We start from the raw sequence: 20,609 nt of genomic DNA on the forward strand, positions 1-20,609 counted from the left end.
GCTGTGGTTACCCTAGTGTCCTGAAGTAGGTTCATGTCTCACTGTTCGGCTGTGTAAATTATGAGTGCTATGGGACCCAGATTTAGGATGTTTTCAGTTACTGCGAACACTGTTGCTAAATGGATGTCTGCTTACCTCTGAAGAGGGCATAGATATGACTATACACACACCAGGGTGGGAGTTTATGGGTCTTGTTTATAGACACAGTGCTGGAGTGCTTCTCTTATCTGTCTTCATGTAAACTGATTATTGGATCATCCATCTCAGAGCAATATTTGGTCTGGTTTTAGAGAACAGGAGTCCCTCTGGTAGTGTTTTGGATGACTTCACCGTTTCATGGGTCCATAGGGGCTCTTACAAGAATCAGAAACGTTGAGCTGGAACTTCACTGACACGTTAGCAAAATTAGACAACTGTTAGACTCTCGTATCAGTTGTTCCACTCGCTTTTCTTTTGCTTGTTTTAACAAACCCCAGGAGTAGGGGATCTAACTAATAAGAAAATTTTGAAGTCACTGTGGTAGAAATATCTTGCATCTCTACCACGAATCCTGGGAAATTCAAAACAATTTTCATATGGCATCTTTCCATCAAGAAAGTAGGGTGGGTTTTTTTTCTTTTCTTTTCTGTAAGAAAGTACGTAATTCATTTAGATAAAGTGATTTACCGAGTTTGCTACAATGTATAGTTTTTGCTTATCAAAGATAATCTTTGGAGAGCTGAGAGTCTTCACCCAAACAAGGGTCCAGAGAAAACTCTCCCTGTTGTTTTCTGGTGATAATGTGGACAGGGACATGCTTCCTAAATGGGAGATAGGAAGGTTGTCTTTCCACCCAGAGGCTTTATGCACCTGAGAGTTGGCCTTGACTTTCGTTACAACTGTGTTCAGATTCCCCAGAAGAGTACTCAAAAAATATTTACTTTGGATTTCTTTGTAAAATAGGAGAACTACATTAATTGCATCTAGTAGTTTATTGAAGTGTACAGATAGCCTCAGAAAACCTAATATAAATAGATGTCATGGAACAGATTAGACCAATTAGCTTTTCTTTATTTGGGGGAGGGGTCAGCAGTGCATGAGGAACAGTGTCTACATCTGGGATGTGACAGATCACATTTACTTGTATTTTCTCATGACATTAGGAAGACTGAACATTCAGCACTGTTTGAGACAAACGTGATTAAAGCTGGAATTCTTGGACAGGACTTTATGGACCACTATATGGTCAAAGTATGGTTTCAAGAAGTCACTGGAACCCCAGAAACTGCATGTGAAAATTTTTTAGTTCTGAGTTGTCATCTATTATGTTCTTTCCCTGAGGGGATGATATCTTAAGACTAGAGGTGTAATTTCTAGTTTAATTACAGGGAGTAGTTTTGTTTCTGATTCTGTCATTAGAATTTTCCTACTCTTCTATAATGGATTCTTTAACCTGGGTTAATGGTTACTTAACCTGGGGTTTATGGGCCCTGCAATGGATGTGTTTCCCTGACGTGGTCAGAAAGTTTTATGTGCATATGGGGTTTTTTGGTGTGTTTGGGGTGTGGCGTTCATAACTTGCCTTAAGTTCTCAAGTGCTCTATGACTCCCAAAGGTTAAGAAAGAAGCCATCAGCTATGTGGGTTCAGTTTTGTCCATGGACTAAGTGATGACCCTTATTTTTATGTGTAAATTTGACATAGGGTTGAGAGTCAACTCTTTAAACTATTGTTTGGATTTCCAAGTTGGAAATTACTGAATACTATTTGTATCACTTCTCCATGGGCTATTTCTTTGCTACAGTCTGTCTCACCTCTGGTCTTCAGACCATGATCACTGGACAGTTTACCCAGGGGAAAAAAACTTTAGCAGAATGCTCTTACCTTTGTAACTATAGTCTATCCTGATCTGTAATTGGCTCTAAAGAGGATTTTCTTTATTTTTTACTTCTTTTTTTTTCTTCTTCTTCTCTTCTTCCCTCCCCCCCCCCACCCCTTCTTCTGTTTTTCAGCCTGAGAGAAATTAGGCACCTTAGCCAGGAATTCTTTAAGAGCTGTTACGGGTATGTTCTCCCCACATTTCCGAGAGCTTTTCTACCTTGGTTCTTTTGTTGGTTGTTTTTGGTTGTCCTCTAGTTTCCCTTCAGTAAGATTTATTCAAGTGGAGGAAGGTTGCTGAGGGATTAGGTGAGCAGGTGCTTGGAGGACTCTCTGTTCCTGCCAAATGATCTTTTAAAAAAAGTATTGAGTATTTTTCTTTTAATTTCCCAATCGTCGTGTCAATTCTTCTTTGCCAAATGGATTTTGGGGCTTTGCCTGGGCCCCATGTGCCAGAGTCGGGGATTCATCTTGGCCAGACACTGCCACATATTGAAGAGGGAACCGATTCCAGGAAAGCTCAGAGAGCCATGGCTCCTAGAAATCTTTCCTTGATGGTATGAGCCAGGCCTCAACACTTTTGACCATCTGGAAAATTTTGGACTTGAGCACCAATATGTGTCTCATACATATTTTTCTTTTCATTTCCTAAGGTTTTTTTTTTAAATTTTTGTTCATTTGAGATATATATTTATTACTATTTTATCTGTGAGCTCCAAGAAGAATCATATGCCTGAGGGCTGCAAAGAAAATCATCCAAAAAAGAGTTGATGTGCCCTCTGTGGGTATACATTGCTCTTCTTGTGCTCAATAAACAGTTTTGGAAATGAATAAATCTGGAAACTTTTCACATACTATAAGTGACAGAGTGTTTCTTTGCAATTTTCAAGTACTCTTGGACAAGTAATGATTTCATCTCTCCTTTCTTCACTCTCCATAGTGTGTGCTTTCTGTAGTGTGCCTCTTTCTGTCTAGTTAATGCTGCAGTATGAATCTCTGCCCCTGCTCTGTTTCTACAGCCTCTCCTGTTTATAGTGGCGATCAGTCTGATTACTTCTAGATGTGGACAGCATCTCCAAAATGCTGTGAGGTAGATTCTGTCCAATAAAAGAACATGTTGATTTGCTGTAGCTGACATCAAATTGACATCATTGTTCATTAGTACTCTGCTTTTAGTGCTATGCTTATGCCAGTATTAAAATGACTCCTAGCTCACGACAGTTAGAGTCTCGCTCATGTGTTTTTTCACTTTTTGGTAAATTAGCTAACTAAATTCCTTTGAGCCTATTAATCAGATTTAAAAAAAGCTTCTTAGGTAACATAAATTTATGAATTTGTTGTGATAAATCCATCATTAAAAAATTATCTACTCTATATCAAGCAGAGCATTAAACGTAAGACGTATCTTTGCCTACTGAGTATTTGCAGTGTATTTTGAAAATTAAGACACATACACTCAGTAGCAAATGAATGAGATGCTATTATATACCACAGTGCTAATTATCCATAGAATAAGGTACTTTTGTGGCCTTGAAAGGTAGAGACAAACATCCAGTTGGCATTTACTGAGTGCCTATCGTGCGCTAAGGCATGGATATAGCAAGGTTAGTGCCTTATTATCAGTGACTTGAGAGTACACTGTAGTAGGTGACACTGGTGTCATAACCAGTCTCTACAATGAAAGGCAGAGATTCATTGAGATCAGAGTGAGTCAGCAGCCACTGGGAGGATATCAAGTAAAGTATTCCAGCTTTGAGTGCTCTACCCCTGATGATTGTATAGATTCAGATCATAGATCTAGACCATTTAATCCTCATAAGGATTATGGCTGAGAGATGTACGATTATTCCCAGCGTATCACTCAGTCTGTGTCTTTTTAGCTAAAGTCTTTTTTTGTTCTTTCCCTCTCTTATCACTCTATGGTGCTCTTTGGTGAGTTCAGTTTGTTTAAATACGTGATTCTTGGGTCTTGCCTCACCCCTCTGTACAGAAAGCCAGTGTGAGACATACTTATATGAAAGCATCTGTTCAGTATTTCTTTATTCATCCTATTGCTTTTCTGTGTTTGTGTTGACTGATCTTGGGTGATGTGCTCTGGGAGGGTGTTGCTGAACCCACTGTTTCCAGATATCCTCGCAGGTGCTTTTGGATGATGCTAATGATGACAGTGTAACCTACAGTAGTCCTTGATCTGCTATCAAAACTGGCCACAGTCTTCCTATGCAGACTCCTGGTTTTCTTCCCTGTTTTTTTCTCTTTTTGGATTGGGACTGTGTACAATCAGTTTTTATTCTGTGTGTTCTCTATGCTTCATTTCTTTGGAAAATCCCTTCGAGCTAATAGCTGGGATGATGAAAGCACTGGCAGCTCCCCTTGGCAGCCCCTTTCCCTTAGCTTTCGGCACTTTTCTTTGGCAGAACTCACTTAACTTTATAGAGGGAGGTTGGGGTTTACCTGGAAGAGAACAAAGTCATTTCTTTGGTGATCCAGAGGGATGACATGCCCTCAGGTGATTGATTCTGTACTCCAATTTTGAACTTGGTCATTTGACTTGAAGGATAAGGTAGTCCTGAGGGAAGGTAACCTTTATTTTGCCTTTGCCAACTTTGAAAAAAAAAGAAGTGTTCTGTTTATTTGTATTCTGCCATTACTAGGAGCTGATTCATGTTTTGGTTGAGATTAATGTGGGTTGAACCACACGATATAGCTATGTTTTGTAGTTAAAAAATGATCAAATATTGGCAGTATCATCTAGTTCAACCTAATATATCGAATCCACAGAATCTGAACTAGCTTATAGCTTGTTTCTGTTAATGGTGAGCTGTGAAAAAGAATTCCAGATTCTGTGCTAAGTGATTTTAATGGAAAGCCAGTGCTAAGACTTCTCCTTGTTTCTTCCTAGGTCACTCTGCACCTGAATCCCATCTCCTCAGTCTACATTCACCACAAGCCTGTCGTGTTCCTGCTCAACTCCCCACAGCCCCTGGTTTGGCATCTGAAGACAGAGAGACTTGCAATTGGCATCTCCAGACTTTTCTTGGTAAGTGTTTGAAACCCTCCCAAAGTGATCCTTAGCATAAGGATATAATGACCCTAAAATTTTGCAAGGCTTTTTAAAAGGCTTATTTCATTGAAATAATACCAGAGTCCACAGTGTATTAAATTTGGATTTTGCTGTTAGTGATATTTGGATGGCATCGATAAACATTCACAGAAAACAGATACCATTCACATGCCCTCTTCTGTGGATGGAGAGTCCGGTCTCTCTTGCACGATAGAGCAGGATCTGCAGTCCTTCTTTGTGTGGACTGAGCTTTGGTCTCAGCTCTGAGACCACCTCCCCACGCTCCCCATAGTACCAGGAGCAATGTAAATATCGTAAGTAGCCATTAGGTGTGTGGTCTCTGACCGCAAAATAAATATGCACAAACCCATTTTATTTGTGTATAACACAGGCCTAATTTCTGATATGAGGATCTGTTTGTTGAGAAAGTAACACAGTGAGCTCCAAAATGAAAACATTTGTATTTTATAAAAAAGCTGGAACCCAGCTCTTGTGGAAGGATCCAAATATTACCTACTATTTGTAAATCATGTCCTTTTGAGTTTGCCAGAACATTCAAGTTTGCTAGCTGTGGAGAAATTGATGGGTTGTTTGGATAGAATATTTGGGGTATGATATCATGTCTGATGATGAGCAACACTGCACTTCACAGTGATAACTCACATTGTCTATTGCTAGAGCTATGTGCTGATGTCCTAAACTACAGAGCCTTGGACTCTTAAACCTCTCTTGCCTACAAGCAATCAAAACAAGAAGAGGCCTCAGTTAATAGTCTTCGTCTTGCACAATGAATACATTTTGCCTAATTAATGATTCTTAATTCAGTTCTGTAGTTTCTTGTCACTTGTATTTGAAGAGTACTTTTAACTCAAAGGTCCCCATTGAATAAGGTAAGAATCCATAGTCAATACAGTTAAAAAGTAGATAAATAAATGAGTAAAAAGGAGAGAAGGGAAAGCTCCTCTTTATAGAAGAATACCAATCAATTGATATAGAAGGAATGATGGAGTTAGAAAATCATCAATTGGTAACCATCACAGTAAAAGTTGATTAGGCAAGAGTCATCAACAGATATTAGATCTAGTGGTGGTGGAGGGAGTTTGAGGAACAGTATATTTACATGGTCTTAAATTAGTTATTATTCTAGCCAAAAATGCATATAATCTGAGTCTAATCATAAGGAAACACTGGAGAAAACTAAATTGGGTGACATTCAATAAAATAACTTGGCCCGTACTCTACAAAAATGTTACTCATGAAAGACAAAGGAAGACTGGGGAGCCATTCCAGATTGAAGGAGGCTAAAAAGACACATGTGATCCCTGGGTAGGGAGTGGCACCCTTGCTATAAAGGACATTAGAGGGACAATAGGAGAAATTGGAATTGAGCCTATAGATTAAAGTATTGTATCAATGTTATATTTCATAGATTTAATATTTGTACTTTTCTTATATAAGAGAATATCCTTCTTAGGAAACATAATACACTTAAGCATTAAGGGTTAAAGGGCCAAATAATTCAGAAAAAAAATTAATGTGTAGATAGAATAATAAAGCAAATATGGCAAGGTGTTGAAAACTGGGGAATCTAGTTAAAGAGTGTACATGAGTCTTTGTACTATATTTGCAACTTTGTAAATGTGAATTATTTTCAAAATAAAACTTTTTTAAACTCAAAAGTACATTTACAAGATAAGAGTTACTAATAAATTATAGCCTTTTCTGAGAATTGAAACTCTCATTACTTCTAAATTTAAAGGTCCAAAAGTCAGAATTAGTTGTTACTACTATTATCAGCACGTTTATTTAGCACTTAGTACATTCCAGGTATTGCATAAGTGCTCTAATACTTTATCTTATTTAATTCTCATAATGACCCTGTGATGATTTACTCCATTTTACAGATGCATTCACAGATGAGGAACTAAGATTTAGAGAGGTTAAGTAGTGACCCAAATCACTTGGCTAATTACTGGCAGAGTTGAGACTCAAACCCATATAGGACTTAACTGTACAAGCTCTTATGCTAAACTGGCTCCCTTCATACTTATAAGCATTGTCAATCTCCTGTAATTAAAGGCATTTGTGATAGCAAGACTAAGGGCCGTGATTATAAAGTCATATGCTCATTTAGCCCTTATCGTGCAGAGCTGCACCGTCCAATACTGTAGGTACTAGCTGTGCGTAGCTATTTAAATTTAAATTAACTAAAATCAGAGGACTTCCCTGGTGGTCCAGTGGGTAAGACTCCACACTCCCAATACAGGGGGCCCGGGTTACATTCCTGGTCGGGGTACTAGATCCCACATGCATGCCACAACTAACAGTCCCCATGCCGCAACTAAAGATCCTGCATGGTGCCACTAAACATGCTGCAATGAAGATCCCGTGTGCCACAACTAAGACCCAGCACAGCCTAAGTAAATAAATATTAAAAAAAAATTTTAATTAACTAAAATCAGAAATACAATTCCTTAAGCACACTAGCCATTTCAGGAGCTCGATAGCTATGAGAGGCTAGTGGCTACCATATTGGGCAGGTTATAGAGAGGTTATGAGCAAAGGCTTTGCTTACCCTGGTTTGAATCCAGGCAGAACCTGGGAAAAGTATTTAGTTTCTCTAAGCCTGACTTTCCTCAGTTGTAATATGGGAATGATAATAGTCCCTACATCATGAGGTTGTTTTCTTGATTAAGTGAGATTACATGTAAAACGTTTAGTATGGGACCTGGCACTGATGATTTCATAAACATTACCTACCATTTTTGTTGCTATTTATTATTAGTCATAGTAAAGAACACTTGGGAAGGGCGTTGAATTTACATTTCTAATTATGAAATGTCTAGCTTGGCCGGCCCCAGATTGAAAGGAGTTCCCATTTCTCTGGGCTGTAGGTCCAGAGGAAAAGTGTGGACCACATATATCATAGTTGTACTGATCACTTTCTAGATTCTTTCTTCAAACTGCCTCTCTGTGACTTTTAAGGGAAAGTATCTTACTCCTAGTTATTATTTATTTGCTTTAATTTTGTTTAATATCTGTAAGAACTGCTTCTTGGCCATCAGCTTAAGATGCACTAACAATGAACCACAGGAGACGGTTTTAGTAAACAATTGAACATCAACCCTATTTGGAGTTTATCCCATGTAAGGAGATTGTAGATCAAGTGATAAATCTCAAATTACCAACACAAGGGAGGCAGCACTGGGAGAAGTCGAGGATTTAAATTGTGGGACACATGAACTCTGCCTTGCTGTCCAGCAGGCCTTCTTTAGGGAACATGGTTTTCTCTATCTGCACATTTCCTCATGGCCTGGAAGAGGTAGTGGAGCATCTGTTGTTCATTCAGGTTCTCAGATAGTTAGACGACGAGCGATACAAGTTCTCTCACAAGCTGGGCAGCTCTCCCTAACAGAGACTGTGCTGAAAGAAAGGAGGCAAGGCAAGCTCTTCCCTTGCTCTCTGTAACCTGAAATGAATGACTTGACAACCATTGCAGCAGAGGGATCTAGATAGAAAATCAGTGGTGTGTTTCATTTATCCATTTATTGTAGTTAAGAGTTGAAGGTTAGGGATAAGATAACTAAATTATTTTACATAAAGTGTTTCATCCAAACACTTCGGAAGGCCCATGGAATCTTTGGAAACTGAGGCTTAGCCATTTCTATCAGTGTCTTTTCCAAAGTTACCTGGAGAGCTTAAGGGAGCTGAGGAGAGAGGGTGGGTCCCTTGACTCTCAGTCAAAGATGTGTATGTCCTTGCTTCCTCCTTTATATATTGCTGAAGGATTTGCATTACTGTCATAAAGCTGTCTTTACTTTCTGTGTAGAGTTACAATACTTTAACAGTTATTTAAAAAATTAAAAAAAAATTTTTGGCTGTGCCACGCAACTTGTGGGATCTTAGTTCCCCAACCAGGGATTGAACCCGCACCCTCAGCATGGAGTCTTAACCACTGGACCACCAGGCAATTCCCAACAGTTATGATAATTATTTTTAAGTAGGGTTGTGAGAAAGGTTCAAGTAATGGCATCTACTCATCTATCATGGTGAACCTTTTAAGTTGTCATGTCTGCATTATTATAACTGCCCAATTTAAAAAAGGAAACCTTTCATAATTAGTTAGCAGGACCTTGTGTTACTCAAAATGTCTCAGCCACCCACGAGGGTGACTGAAAACATATTTTAATACCGTCTAAAAAAGTATCTGTTTTCTACTGTCAAATCTTTTTAGTCCTTCTCTTGATTCCACAGTGCAGGCAAGAGGGAGTGTGTCAGGTAGGGAGTGGGACTGAGTTCCCTCTGCAAGTGCAGTTCCTTTATCTGGTTGTTCTGGTTACCCAGGAAATGGGAATGGATGAGAGTGGTTATCTCAGGCTGAGTGTGAAGTAGTAGATCTTTGAGTATGTCACACACATACACAGGCGCGTGCGCGCGCAATGGAGTTCTCATAGCCTCATAGGTTTTCTTTTGCAGGGTGTAGGGATAGCCCAGAGAAAATTGGGTAGGTTAGAGTTATGCTTCAGAGCAATCAGAAGTAAAAATAATCCTACTCTCTCAGTCTGTCATGTTGAAACTACAAGTAAAACTCTCTTAGAAGGATCATCTAAGCTTATTTTTATTTATGCAATTATTTCTGCATCAAAGAAGAAGTATGTTAGCTCAACTGTGTAATAGATGTCTGAACTTTTAACTTGAGGTTGCTAAAAAAAGATTGGGAAGAGCCACAGTACCAGATTGTCTTTAAAAACATGCTACAATTTGAATAGACGTTTCTCCAAAGAAATAACACAAATGGCCAATAAACACATGAAAAGATGCTCAAAATCGTTAGTCATTAGGAAAATGCAAATTTAAAACCACAATGAGAATCCACTTCACACCCACTAGATGGCTATAATAAAAAAGGCAGATGAGAACAAGTGGTGTTGGGGATATAGGGGAATTGGAACTCTCGTACATTGCTGGTGGGAAGGTAAAATGGGGCTTTGGAAAACATATGTCCATAGAAAAACTCGTCCACAAATGTTCATAACAGCATTATTCATAATAATAAAAAAGTGCAAACAACCTAAAGGTCCATCAACTGATGAATGGATAAAAAAGTGGTATATCCATACAATAGAATATTATTTGGCCGTTAAAAGGAATGAAGTACTGATACATACCGAACATGGACGGACCTTGGAAACATAAATAAAAGAAGCCAGGTGCAAAAGGCCACATAGTGTATGATTCCATTTGTATGAAATTTCCAAAACAGGCAAATCCATAGAGATGGAAAGTAGATCAGTAGTTGGCAAAGGATAGTGGGAGGGGAAGATGGGGAATGACTATGAACGGTATGAAGTTTCTTTGGGTGGGGGCGGGGGGGGTGATAAAAATTTTGTGAAATTAGGTAGTGGTGATTCTTGCCACAACTGTGAATACACTAAAAACACTGAATTGTACAGTTTAAAAGGAGGAATATTACGATGTCTCAATAAAGTGAATTATAAGGATGAATTCTAATATATAATCATGTTTATGTAGTTTATGTAATAGAATTATAATAAGGTTGAATTATATCTCAATAAAGCTGTTAGAAAAAAAACTTGAGGCAGCATTCTTTTCAAAAGTGATGTTGTAAAATCAGTGAACCAAACTTTAAAATCATTTTACTTTATTCCATGATTTTTATTGAAAAAATCTTGCTTTATTTGTATTACAAACCTAAGCACTCTCTCCTAAAAGGTCTACAGACTTAGAACCCTGGGACAAGCAGAAATTCTCTAGATGAGACCCTAATGCCTGGCTTCTAATAACATGAAATGTCTAATCCAGGGGCCTTTGCAGCCCTTTGACATCGGGCTTGTTGCTTTGCATTCTCGTGAGGGGAAAAATGTATTCAAGAAATAAGCGGCAACTTCTTCCAACCTCATTCACTGTTGGGATTACAGTACTATGATTTATTTTTCCCAGCCATTTATCAGTAAAATCAGGAAAGAAATGCATGTAAATGTGTGTGTGTTTGAATGAAGGTGGGGAGTTGAAGGGGATATTGGTCTTCGAGGTAGAGTTTCCAATATTTGGGGCATATTTATACTAAAAAGTTATTCATTGTTTATCTGAAATTCAGATTTAACTGGGTGTCCTGATTTTATCTGGCAGTTCCACCTAGAGGTAACCCAGATTTTTGTTTCTAGTTAACACTCTGGCCTGGGTGTCAGGAGGCCCAATTATTAGTCTTTGGTTCTGCCACTAACCAGTTATATACATCAATCACCAGACAAAATCACTTAACTACTCAAGCCTCAGTTTCCTCATCTCTAAAGTGAGGAGGTGGTACTAGTCAATCTCTGAAGTTCCTCCCAGCTTTCAAACTCTCATTCTTTGATAGTACAACTGCTACATATTACATCCCAGTTTAACTGGAAACAGAAAATGGTAATCTGAACATTGCCTCTTCAGCAAATCCAAGTAAATATTAGAGCAGGGCAATTGAAATAAATGAGAGAAACCAAACTCTATGCTCTTGGCTTTGGATTAAAAACAAATAAAAATTTAACCCTAATGAAAAATGTAAATTAATACCAGGAACATGCTTAATATTTAAAACCTTGTTTTGTGTTTTTGAGTGGGGTGGGTGGGTGAAGAAGCTGAGGTTGCCAAAATCGGTTTATTCCTTTCACTTAAACTTGGGGTGGGGGGAAGGTCCAAATATGCTGGGGCTCTGCCACCAAACCACAGGCAGTTCTCTGGTCTGCATTGCAGTTTGGATGACTAACAAGGCTCAGCAAAAAACAAGTGCTATTTGTTTTCCTGTGCCCAGTATTTAACTGGAAATCAGAAGGCGAAATTTCCAATCAGTTGTTAAATAGCCCCAGATGTGTGCTTAGAGCTGCTCTAGGAAGGGACATGCACAGCCTGTACTACAGCGCATGTCCAGAAATTCCTTTTCTGAATCCAAATGATGTGTAACTGGACACTGAGCGTCCAAAAATGCCCTCTGAATAACTCAGACATTCAAGTTTGCTTGTGGAGGAGGGGACTTTTGAAAAGTTTCTGTATTCTCTACTGTGTTGCATTTAAAAACCTGGAAATGATTTTTTTTTTTTTCTTTTTGAACTTCCTCCTTACTCTTGTTTGGCAGTTCTCCCCATGTTTAGAAAAACATGACATTAGCATACCTGGTATGACGGTTTCTGTATCTACTTGTTCATTCATCCAACACCTAGTTTTCAGTGCCTGCTGGGAACTGTCCTAAGTGTGGAGGCTCCAGAGAGAAATGGGGTGGATTGCCCTGCCCTCAAGGAGCTTCCCGTGGTGTGGGAGGGATGGTTAGGAGACTGGGAAGTACCACCAGTGGATCCTGAAAACTGGAGCAAACAAGAATCTTCTTATTCCAAGTGCAATTAAGGCAGCTCCTTCTGTGAGGCTGACCGGGGAGCAGCATGTGGTTGAGGGCTCGGGGTTGCAGACCCAAGCACGGCCTTTTGCTCGACCAGAAGTGTCACCCCTATATATAGGAGTCTGAATATACCATTTTGGATTTTCCAGTGAGGTCTTTCCCCAAACAAATTCTCTCTTAAAGGCAGATTAAATAATTAAATGTTTCAAGATTGGTTCTTCCCTTTTCTTTTTTAAAAATATCTCTTGTGGAATGACTCACTGTGTCCTGTGGGATATTCCAAGTGGTTGTGTACCAGGCATTTTTGTCCCAGAGGCTGCTTATCTCTTGGTTTTGTGGCTTGTCCATAAGAGTCTTAATTATAAGGGGCTTGATCCTCTCATGAACTAGGGTCGGTCAACTACCATATTTCCTAGGAGTGAGTTTCTGGCCCTTTTGTGGTGAGAGAGCTCTTCCTAAATGTCACTGAGGTAATTAGAGCATTGGAAAGAGTCCAGTTTGGGCTGGTAATCCTGGTCCAGAAAGAGTTTTTGAAAGACTTCCTAGGATTTATCCTAACTCGTTATATTAAAGCTGATGAATGTTGTCAGTGAGTGGCCTTAGGAGGTTTGCCTGGGTGTATTCTTCCTGATCAAGACATCCTGTCCTGAAGGGTTCACGCAAGCATGGACTTTTCCTGCCTCTGCTGGACTTGCTTTGTCATGGCTCTGTGGCGGAAGGTTGATGTTTTTTTGTGTAGAGTCCCATGCTGCCCTTTAAGGCTTTACTGTTAAAGGCTGATCTGGTAATCTGATGAATCTGCCCTTCCCAAGCGTTGGGCAATTGTATCAAATGTAACGTCTCTAGTGCCCTTGGTTAATGTGGTGGGCAGCCTCCAGAGAGCTGTTTGGTAGAAAAAGCAAATGTTTTGTTAAGGGAGATGGCAGAATATTTTTTTCATGTCATGGGATGGGGGAAATCTGTCTCCTGGGAAATTCTAGTGAGGCTGACTTGAAAGCTCATTGGCGTTGCCTTGGTCTTCTCATAAATTGCAGACAGTGAGGCCCTTGGTAAGCGCTCCCCACAGGTAGCTGACATTCCTTGTCTCTGAAAAGGACTGCAGGATGGCCTGACTCCTTCCTAGGGAGAGTCGTTGAGTTTATTTGAGGCAACCCAGTTCTGGCATTTCAGGCCTCCATCATCCAGCTCTCTGGCTTGGAAGCAGATTTCTTCAGGGGAGGAAGAAGCCCCTTTAGTCTTCCTATTTCTTTGTCCAGAGTAGAATTTATGTCTCAGGATCTGCCTTTGCCCTTGATCCTTATACCCTGTCCCCAGATGGCCTAGGGTCTGTGTTGCAAACTTTTTTTTTTTTTCCTTTTTTTTGCGGTACGTGGGCCTCTCACTGTTGTGGCCTCTCCCGTTGCGGAGCACAGGCTCCAGACGCGCAGGCTTAGCGGCCATGGCTCACGGGCCCAGCCGCTCTGCGGCATGTGGGATCTTCTCGGACCAGGGCATGAACCCGTGTCCCCTGCATCGGCAGGCAGACTCTCAACCACTGCGCCACCAGGGAAGCCCTGTTGCAACCTTTTAATGCCCCTGGACCAAGGAGACATCACTGGTTTGCTTCCTTCTGCCTTGTCCTTTTTGGGTGGTGAATGACATAGCTGCGATACTAGGAAGCAGGTTGTACCTGGAAGTCGGGCTTATCCATCTGCCATCTCTGGCAAAAGCCCACAGTGGCTACTGCCCATTTGATCTCTAATTTTCATAACAAACCTATGAAGTAAGTACTCTTATTATCCTCATTTTAAGATGAGGAAACTGACACAGTGAGAGGTTGAGTTTACTTGTGCACGGTCACACAGTGAGTGGTGGCTATAACCTGTGTAAAGTGCTTAGAATAGTGCCTGGCACAAACTAAGTGCTCAATAAAAATTAGCAAAAATAATAATAATAAATTTTTTTTTTTTAATGATGGGAATTAGTAGTTTGGGCTAGACTCCCCCTACTTTCTCCCTTTACATCACATATCCCAGATTTTGACACTGGGATTGAATGAAGTTATACTTTGAATGGGAGTAATAGGTGAGGCAGGGATATTAGATATTTTAAAAATAAATTTATTTATTATTTATTTTTGGCTACATTGGGTCTTCGTTCCTGCGTGCAGGCTTTCTCTAGTTGCGGCAAGTGGGGGCTACTCTCCGTTGTGGTGCACGGGCTTCTCATTGCAGTGGCTTCTCTTCTTGTGGAGCACAGGCTCTAGGCATGCAGGCTTCAGCAGTTGCAGCATGCGGGCTCAGTAGTTGTGGCTCACGGGCTCTAGGGCGCAGGCTCAGTACTTGTGGCACACAGGCTTAGTTGCTCTGGGTCATGTGGGATCCTCCCAGGCCAGGGATCTAGCCCGTGTCCCCTGCATTGGCAGGTGGATTCTTAACCACTGTGCCACCAGGGAAGTCCAGGATATTAGATTTTAATTACCCACTGTCATCTGGTCCAGGGCTCTCCTTTGCAGAGGAAGATACCTAAGATAAATGATTTTCCCCAAGACCTAGATGTGGGAGGTGGTCCTGACCACATCTGACTGTATATAACAACAGTATTCCTAGACACCACGTGAAGCTTGTGAAGTAGTGCTACAGTTGCTCTACCAATAGCTGGAAGTGAGCTATAGTGGCTGCTACCTTAAAAGTAGCAAAGCATTCTAAAAGTGATTAAACCCCCCAAGTGTTTTGAGCCCCTCTTTCCCTGTTTCTTTTCCTCCTTTGCTTGGAGTCCTTGCCACTATCCCTCAGTCACAGATAGTGCAAGGAAGGTAGTTGGGTGACCCTTCTGAGGGATGTCATTCAGGTAAGGATTTAAAAACTGCTTCTTGGCTGCTTTCCCAGCAATATTGTGTCCCTGGGCTCCTCTGGTTGTCCTGTCTCTGGATCAGCTCTACCAGGATGCCCTGCTTTAATATCTGCATCTGTTCTTAGCCCTCTGGGGATCATTTCTTCATCGCTGTTAAACGTGTTCAGTTCAGCTTTCTGGCTTTGGCATAGGAGATCACTGTAGTCGTCTTCAGAGACTGTGGAATGTAGACTGAAAAATGGGGGTGGGCACAAATACACGGCCTGCCTTTGGTTGAAAGCTACGCTTAGGAAGTTCAAGAGGGCTCCAAACAGTCGTTTTGGGTTGGAGGCCCCACCTTCATCTTGCCCCACAAGGAAATGTCCTTTAGAACCCTTTTCCCCCAAAGTGTTCTTAGATCTGTGGTTTCTGGGCTAGAATATGCAGCTCCATTTCTCTTGGGGCCTATATCAGCCATTCACAGAAGCTGTCAGTCAGGGGTTATCCAGAAAAAGGGGACCAGCTGTGGGTATATACGGGGAGAGGTTTATTGCAGGAAATCAGCTTATGACACTGTTGGGACAGGCAAGGTAAGTCAGAAACCTGTAGGGCCAGTAGTCAGGAAGGGCAGCCAGAACTCTCTGGCAGGAGCCAAAGCTGCTGTCTACAGGTGGGATTTCTTCTTCCTCAGGGAAGCCTCAGCTCTGCTCGTAAGGCCTTTCAACCGATGGATCAGGCCCATACAGATTATCTAAGGTAATCTCCCTTACCTAGAGCCACCTGATTGTGGAGTTTAATTATATCTACAAAATACTTTCACAGCAACAACTAGATTAGTGTTTGATTGGATAATTGGAGACTATAGCCAAGCCAAATTGGCATATAAAACTGAACGTCACAGAAGCACTTATATTTAAAATTTTTACAGCCTCAGGTTCTCGTCATGCTGTATCTACTATAGTGTCTATTCGATCATTTTCGGATTCTTTGGCAGTTTTTCTTGCTGTTGTTGTTTAGCAGATCTCTCTTCCTCCAGCCAAGCAATTTTTTGCTTCCATAACAGTCACTACGATTTTCTGTCTGCACCTTCCATTCCCTTTCTCCTCCACTTTCACCAGCATAGCTCCTCCAGCTTCTGGGGAAGGTGGCGGGGAGAGAGAGAAGGAAACAACCTGACGGGGAGACTGTGCAAGAGGCAGAGAAGGCACAACCCCCTGCTCTGCCTTACTGCTTTCCCCTGTCACTCTTGTAAAAGCCTGGGTTTGTATTGCATAGCTTTTGGAGTCCTGCAGATGCAGTTTGAATGTGCACCTTGCTAAAATTGTGTAATCTGGGGCTTTACCTAACCTCTCAGGAGAAACTCTGACAACAGTTTCTTCAGTTGTCAGATGTGAGGATTCAGAATCTATGAAACATGCACTAAATGATCAGTAAGCGCCTCTGGGACTTTCTCTCCCAGAGTTCTATTAATCCAGGGTCCAGGGGGCTCCTGTCTACCCTACTCTACTGATTTCTTGAGCTTAGTAGCAACTACTTCATGGAGGTGGAGTAGAAAGAGCTCTGGAGTGAGAAACGAGGTGTTTGGTTCTGTTGTCAATCCTGCTTTTTACCAACTCTGTGCCTCAGGCAGATTCTTTAGCTTCTTTGAGCCTCAATTTCCTTGTCTGCAAAACTGAACTTAGATTTTCAGTATTGATGAAGAGGAACTCTGTAAAGAGAATTCTAGGTACCTATTTGGAGCCAACTGTTTGTAAAATCCAGTTTGTGCCCTTGAACCTGGGTCGGCAGATTGGATGTAACTTAAAAGAAAAATAGAAGAAAGAACCCTTCTTGGTGAGGGATTTCCCAGAAGCACACTTGGAGGGCCACAATAGATTGAGGATCATGGCAAGTACTGGTAAGGATGCCAACATTTTATTGTTGTTTCCTGAAAAACACCCTTTAGATGATAAATACACTTTAAGTTTTGGGTCAACTCCTTCTAACATCATGCTGCATTGGAAGATGGGAAAGAATAAATTTAAGAGTCTCAAGAGATGATTTTGTAAGGTCGTTGAGGATCCCTGTGTGGCCTGGGGCTCTACTTTGGAAAACTCTATATTATAAAGCAGCTTATGCTTCATTAATTTGGTAACCTGTGGGGACTGAGTTCATCTTTCAGATGCAGTGAGTTATTTTGCTTGTCTTTGTGTATATGTGTATTCACATATACTATCGTTCTTGTAACATTTCCATGGGAGATTAGAGTATTGGTTTGGAATGGCTCACGTTCAAGTTTGTGCGTGTTTCTATTTGGAGGGTAGCATCTCAGAGCTTTCCTCTTGGACGTGTGTAAACATGTAGGGCATTAAGAACAGAAGGCACTTTCAATCCTTTATTCCTTATATTTCAACAGGAATAAAAATTAAAAGCAGAGGATGATCATCATGAATGTTTTGAGAAAAATTGTTGAATATATTTTAATTCATTTTATTGGACAGAGTGATATGGTTGTGGATACAAAATTAAAACATCAAAGAATTTTTTTTTCCTCCAAGAATTTTTAAATGGATTTGTGTTTCTTGAGTGCACTACTGGCAGAGACCACAATCACATGGCTCATGAATATGTAGCTTTGCAAATTATGACTGTAGGTTCATGGGCATGGAAGTTATTATTTCTTTAAAACAAACTTTGAAAAACACATTGAGTCATGATATATGGTTAGTAGAAAAACATGTTTCAGATCACATTTCATATCACGAGACTTTGGAGGAACTAGGCAAGCACAGTCCTCCCAGGAATTGGGGTAGGGAGAACGTGTGATTTTCCTCTTTCAGAATGTAGGGTCCCATCCTCATTTGGGAGGTAAATATTTCAAGACTGTTCCAGCACTTTATGTAAGTTTGTTTTCGCTAGACTTGGTGCACAAAATACATCAAAGCATAATCTCCTCAATGCCTTTCTGTGTGGGCACTGTTACAAGTTCTCAGGCCAATCTGCATAGATCCTACTTATACATAAACCTAAGCTCTAGAGAAATGCCTATTCTACTTTACCGTAAGTCTTTTTTCCCCCTAGAGTTGAACTAGCAGATTCTTGGCATGGCAGGTGTTTCTGAAATGCCCATGTGTTTTTCTTTGCTTTATTTGTTTTCCTTGTTTTGCTCTTCCTGTTCTCCTAGGCAGGCATCTCCAGAAAGAGATGTGTCAGTGCAAGAGTCAAGAAAAAGGAATAGGAATAGTACAGGTTGGGGGTAGGGCAGGACAGAAGAGGGAGAGGAGCTGATCCTGACTGTGCAAGTGTTGAACTTTCAGCAATGCCAAAGTCATGTAAATGTGCGAAGTTGCGTGTGCGAGTTAAAGTAGCCTCACGGAGCTGTAACCTGAATAGCAGGCGCTCACCCAAGCGATAACTCAGGCTCTCAATGGACCACAGCCCAGCTTTTGGGCGTGCACGCGTGCATGCGTGTGTGTGTGTGTGTGTGTGTGTGTGAGAGAGAGAGAGGGCGGGGGAGAGAGAGAGAGAGAGCTTGATTCCTGGAACAGATTTTCCTCTGAGATTTCAGCAAGCATTTCTTTATCATTGGGGAGCTATGGCTCCTCATTTCACAGGGCCCATTTCTATCTTTTTAGATATAGAAGAAGATGACTCCAAAAATGACTTGGCTTTACTCTCACCCTCTTAGCTTTTTTTTTAACCAGTGCAGGGGAGAAAATTCTTGCTTGTTCTCCAAGTAATCCTCTTCACGCTTTACAAAGATTGGAATTTACATAATATTTTTATCTATGGCAGAGCAGTGATCCTCAAGTATGCCTGGGAATCAAGGGGTAGTGGGCGGAGGATTATAATGCAGTTGCCTGACCCTACATTCCCACCCCACCCTGGAACCTGCATTTTAACATACTTTTGTCTGTGATACACTGATCTGAGGATCACGCTTCAGGAAGCAGTGAGATTTCTTCTTAACACTGGTTTTACTACGCCTTCAAAATCTGGTGTGTATTTTACAGTTATGACACAGGTCAATTTAACTAGCAACATTTGAAGCTCTCAATGGCCAGTGGCTACTTTACTGGGGCAGCCATAGAGCCAGGAGAGCCTGCCCTGAGCCCCTGGCAGGCACATGAGTGACCATGACACTCATTCCCCTTTCTCCACTGCTCCTGAGTATGGCCTCAGAATTCTTCCCAGCACAGAACTTTAGGTAGCCACTGCCAATTAATGGGACCTCAGGATTCATTCATTCATTTAACACTTATTGAGTGTCTTTTCTATACCCAACACTGCGCTTGGGATATGCCCATAAACAAAGCAGGCTAAAATCCCAGCCTCTGAAGGAGCTTACATTCTAGTGGGAGGAGATGGGCTATAAGCATAATGTATAAGTAAATTACACGGTAGTTTAGAAGCTGGCTATATTGTACTCTAATCTAGAAATAAGAACATGTAAAGCAGGTGTGAGGGAGTCAGAGTGCTAGAGTGGGGGCTGCCGGGTGGTTGGAATGTAATTTTAAATAGGCTCCATCGAGAAGGTAACATGTGAGTGCACATGAAGGAGATGAGGGGAAACTTCAGAGGAAACTCAGTTGCCACCCGTGCAATTACGTGCGGCCTGCATTTTCATCTGGGAGCGTGGACGAGGCGGGAGGAGGTGGGTAGGACTAGGTGAGGCCTTACAATCTGACATTATCCTCAGCAAAGATTCTCTCTCCCTCCTCACTAAAGACCACACCAGCTTGGGGGAGGCCGCAGAGTGACTGTGAGGCAACCGCCAGGCCTCTGAGTCAGCTGATGTGCTGAGATAAGTGCTAAGACGAAGAGCCTCAGTTCCAGGAAAATGGTGTCTGCACCCATTAGCCGGCATTTGGTTCCCTTCCCTGAGGCTTGGGAGATCAATCTTGAGGCTTCAGTGGGTCTGCTTAGGACTTTAAGAGTTAAAGCTTAAACGCAGGTGTGGAAACAAAAGGGCTGGTTGCCTCTTTTGCTTGTTTCTTGCTCTTTTGGACAAGGTTGTTGAATCTGATCCAGAAAAAATAATAAACTTGGCTCTTGTTGCCTAGCCGTAAGTTCTTGTAATAAAACTCCCAGCACTGGCAGAGAGAGTAATGTTCTGCTTTTTTAAAAAGTCTGGTAGCATAACCAGAATGTAAAATACAAATGCTGTGCGTGGCTTCAGTAGGGAAGAGCAGTCGGGAGAAGGGGTGGCTCAGTGCATTTTGAAGCCTGGGGCTTGTTGGACAGTCAGGTGCTTCACGTTTGCCCCTTCAATGGACGCTTGCTAAGTAAGATTCAGAATTCTCAGGGCTCAGGGCTCTGTTTGTTCCCACAGGAAGATGCTTGTCATGTCAGGGAATGTCAGAGGACTGGGTTTTAATTAGCAAACAGGAGGAAAGTTTAGTGGATTCTGCGGGGAGACATGGAACTACTAAATGATTTGATAATTGGTTTTTAGGTGGAGCTGTTAGGTGAAAAATCAAATACTAGCTTTAAAGCCTGGCCGAAAGAT

General features: G+C 41.3%; 1 protein-coding gene across 5 annotated transcripts in view; it reads left to right on the forward strand.

The window, feature by feature from the left end:
- The window catches only part of TGFBR3 (transforming growth factor beta receptor 3), a 207,248-nt gene that overhangs the window by 127,143 nt on the left and 59,496 nt on the right, over positions 1–20,609 (forward strand). For all 5 annotated transcript variants that reach the window (XM_029228505.1, XM_029228503.1, XM_029228501.1 and 2 more), the window contains one exon: positions 4,759–4,896. In XM_029228505.1, the coding sequence (XP_029084338.1) occupies positions 4,759–4,896 (138 nt within the window). The remainder of the gene's footprint in view (positions 1–4,758; positions 4,897–20,609) is intronic.

The sequence above is a fragment of the Monodon monoceros genome, unplaced genomic scaffold, assembly GCF_005190385.1.
Source record: "Monodon monoceros isolate NGI ecotype Baffin Bay Population unplaced genomic scaffold, NGI_Narwhal_1 Super_Scaffold_18, whole genome shotgun sequence".
Taxonomy (NCBI): domain Eukaryota; kingdom Metazoa; phylum Chordata; class Mammalia; order Artiodactyla; family Monodontidae; genus Monodon; species Monodon monoceros.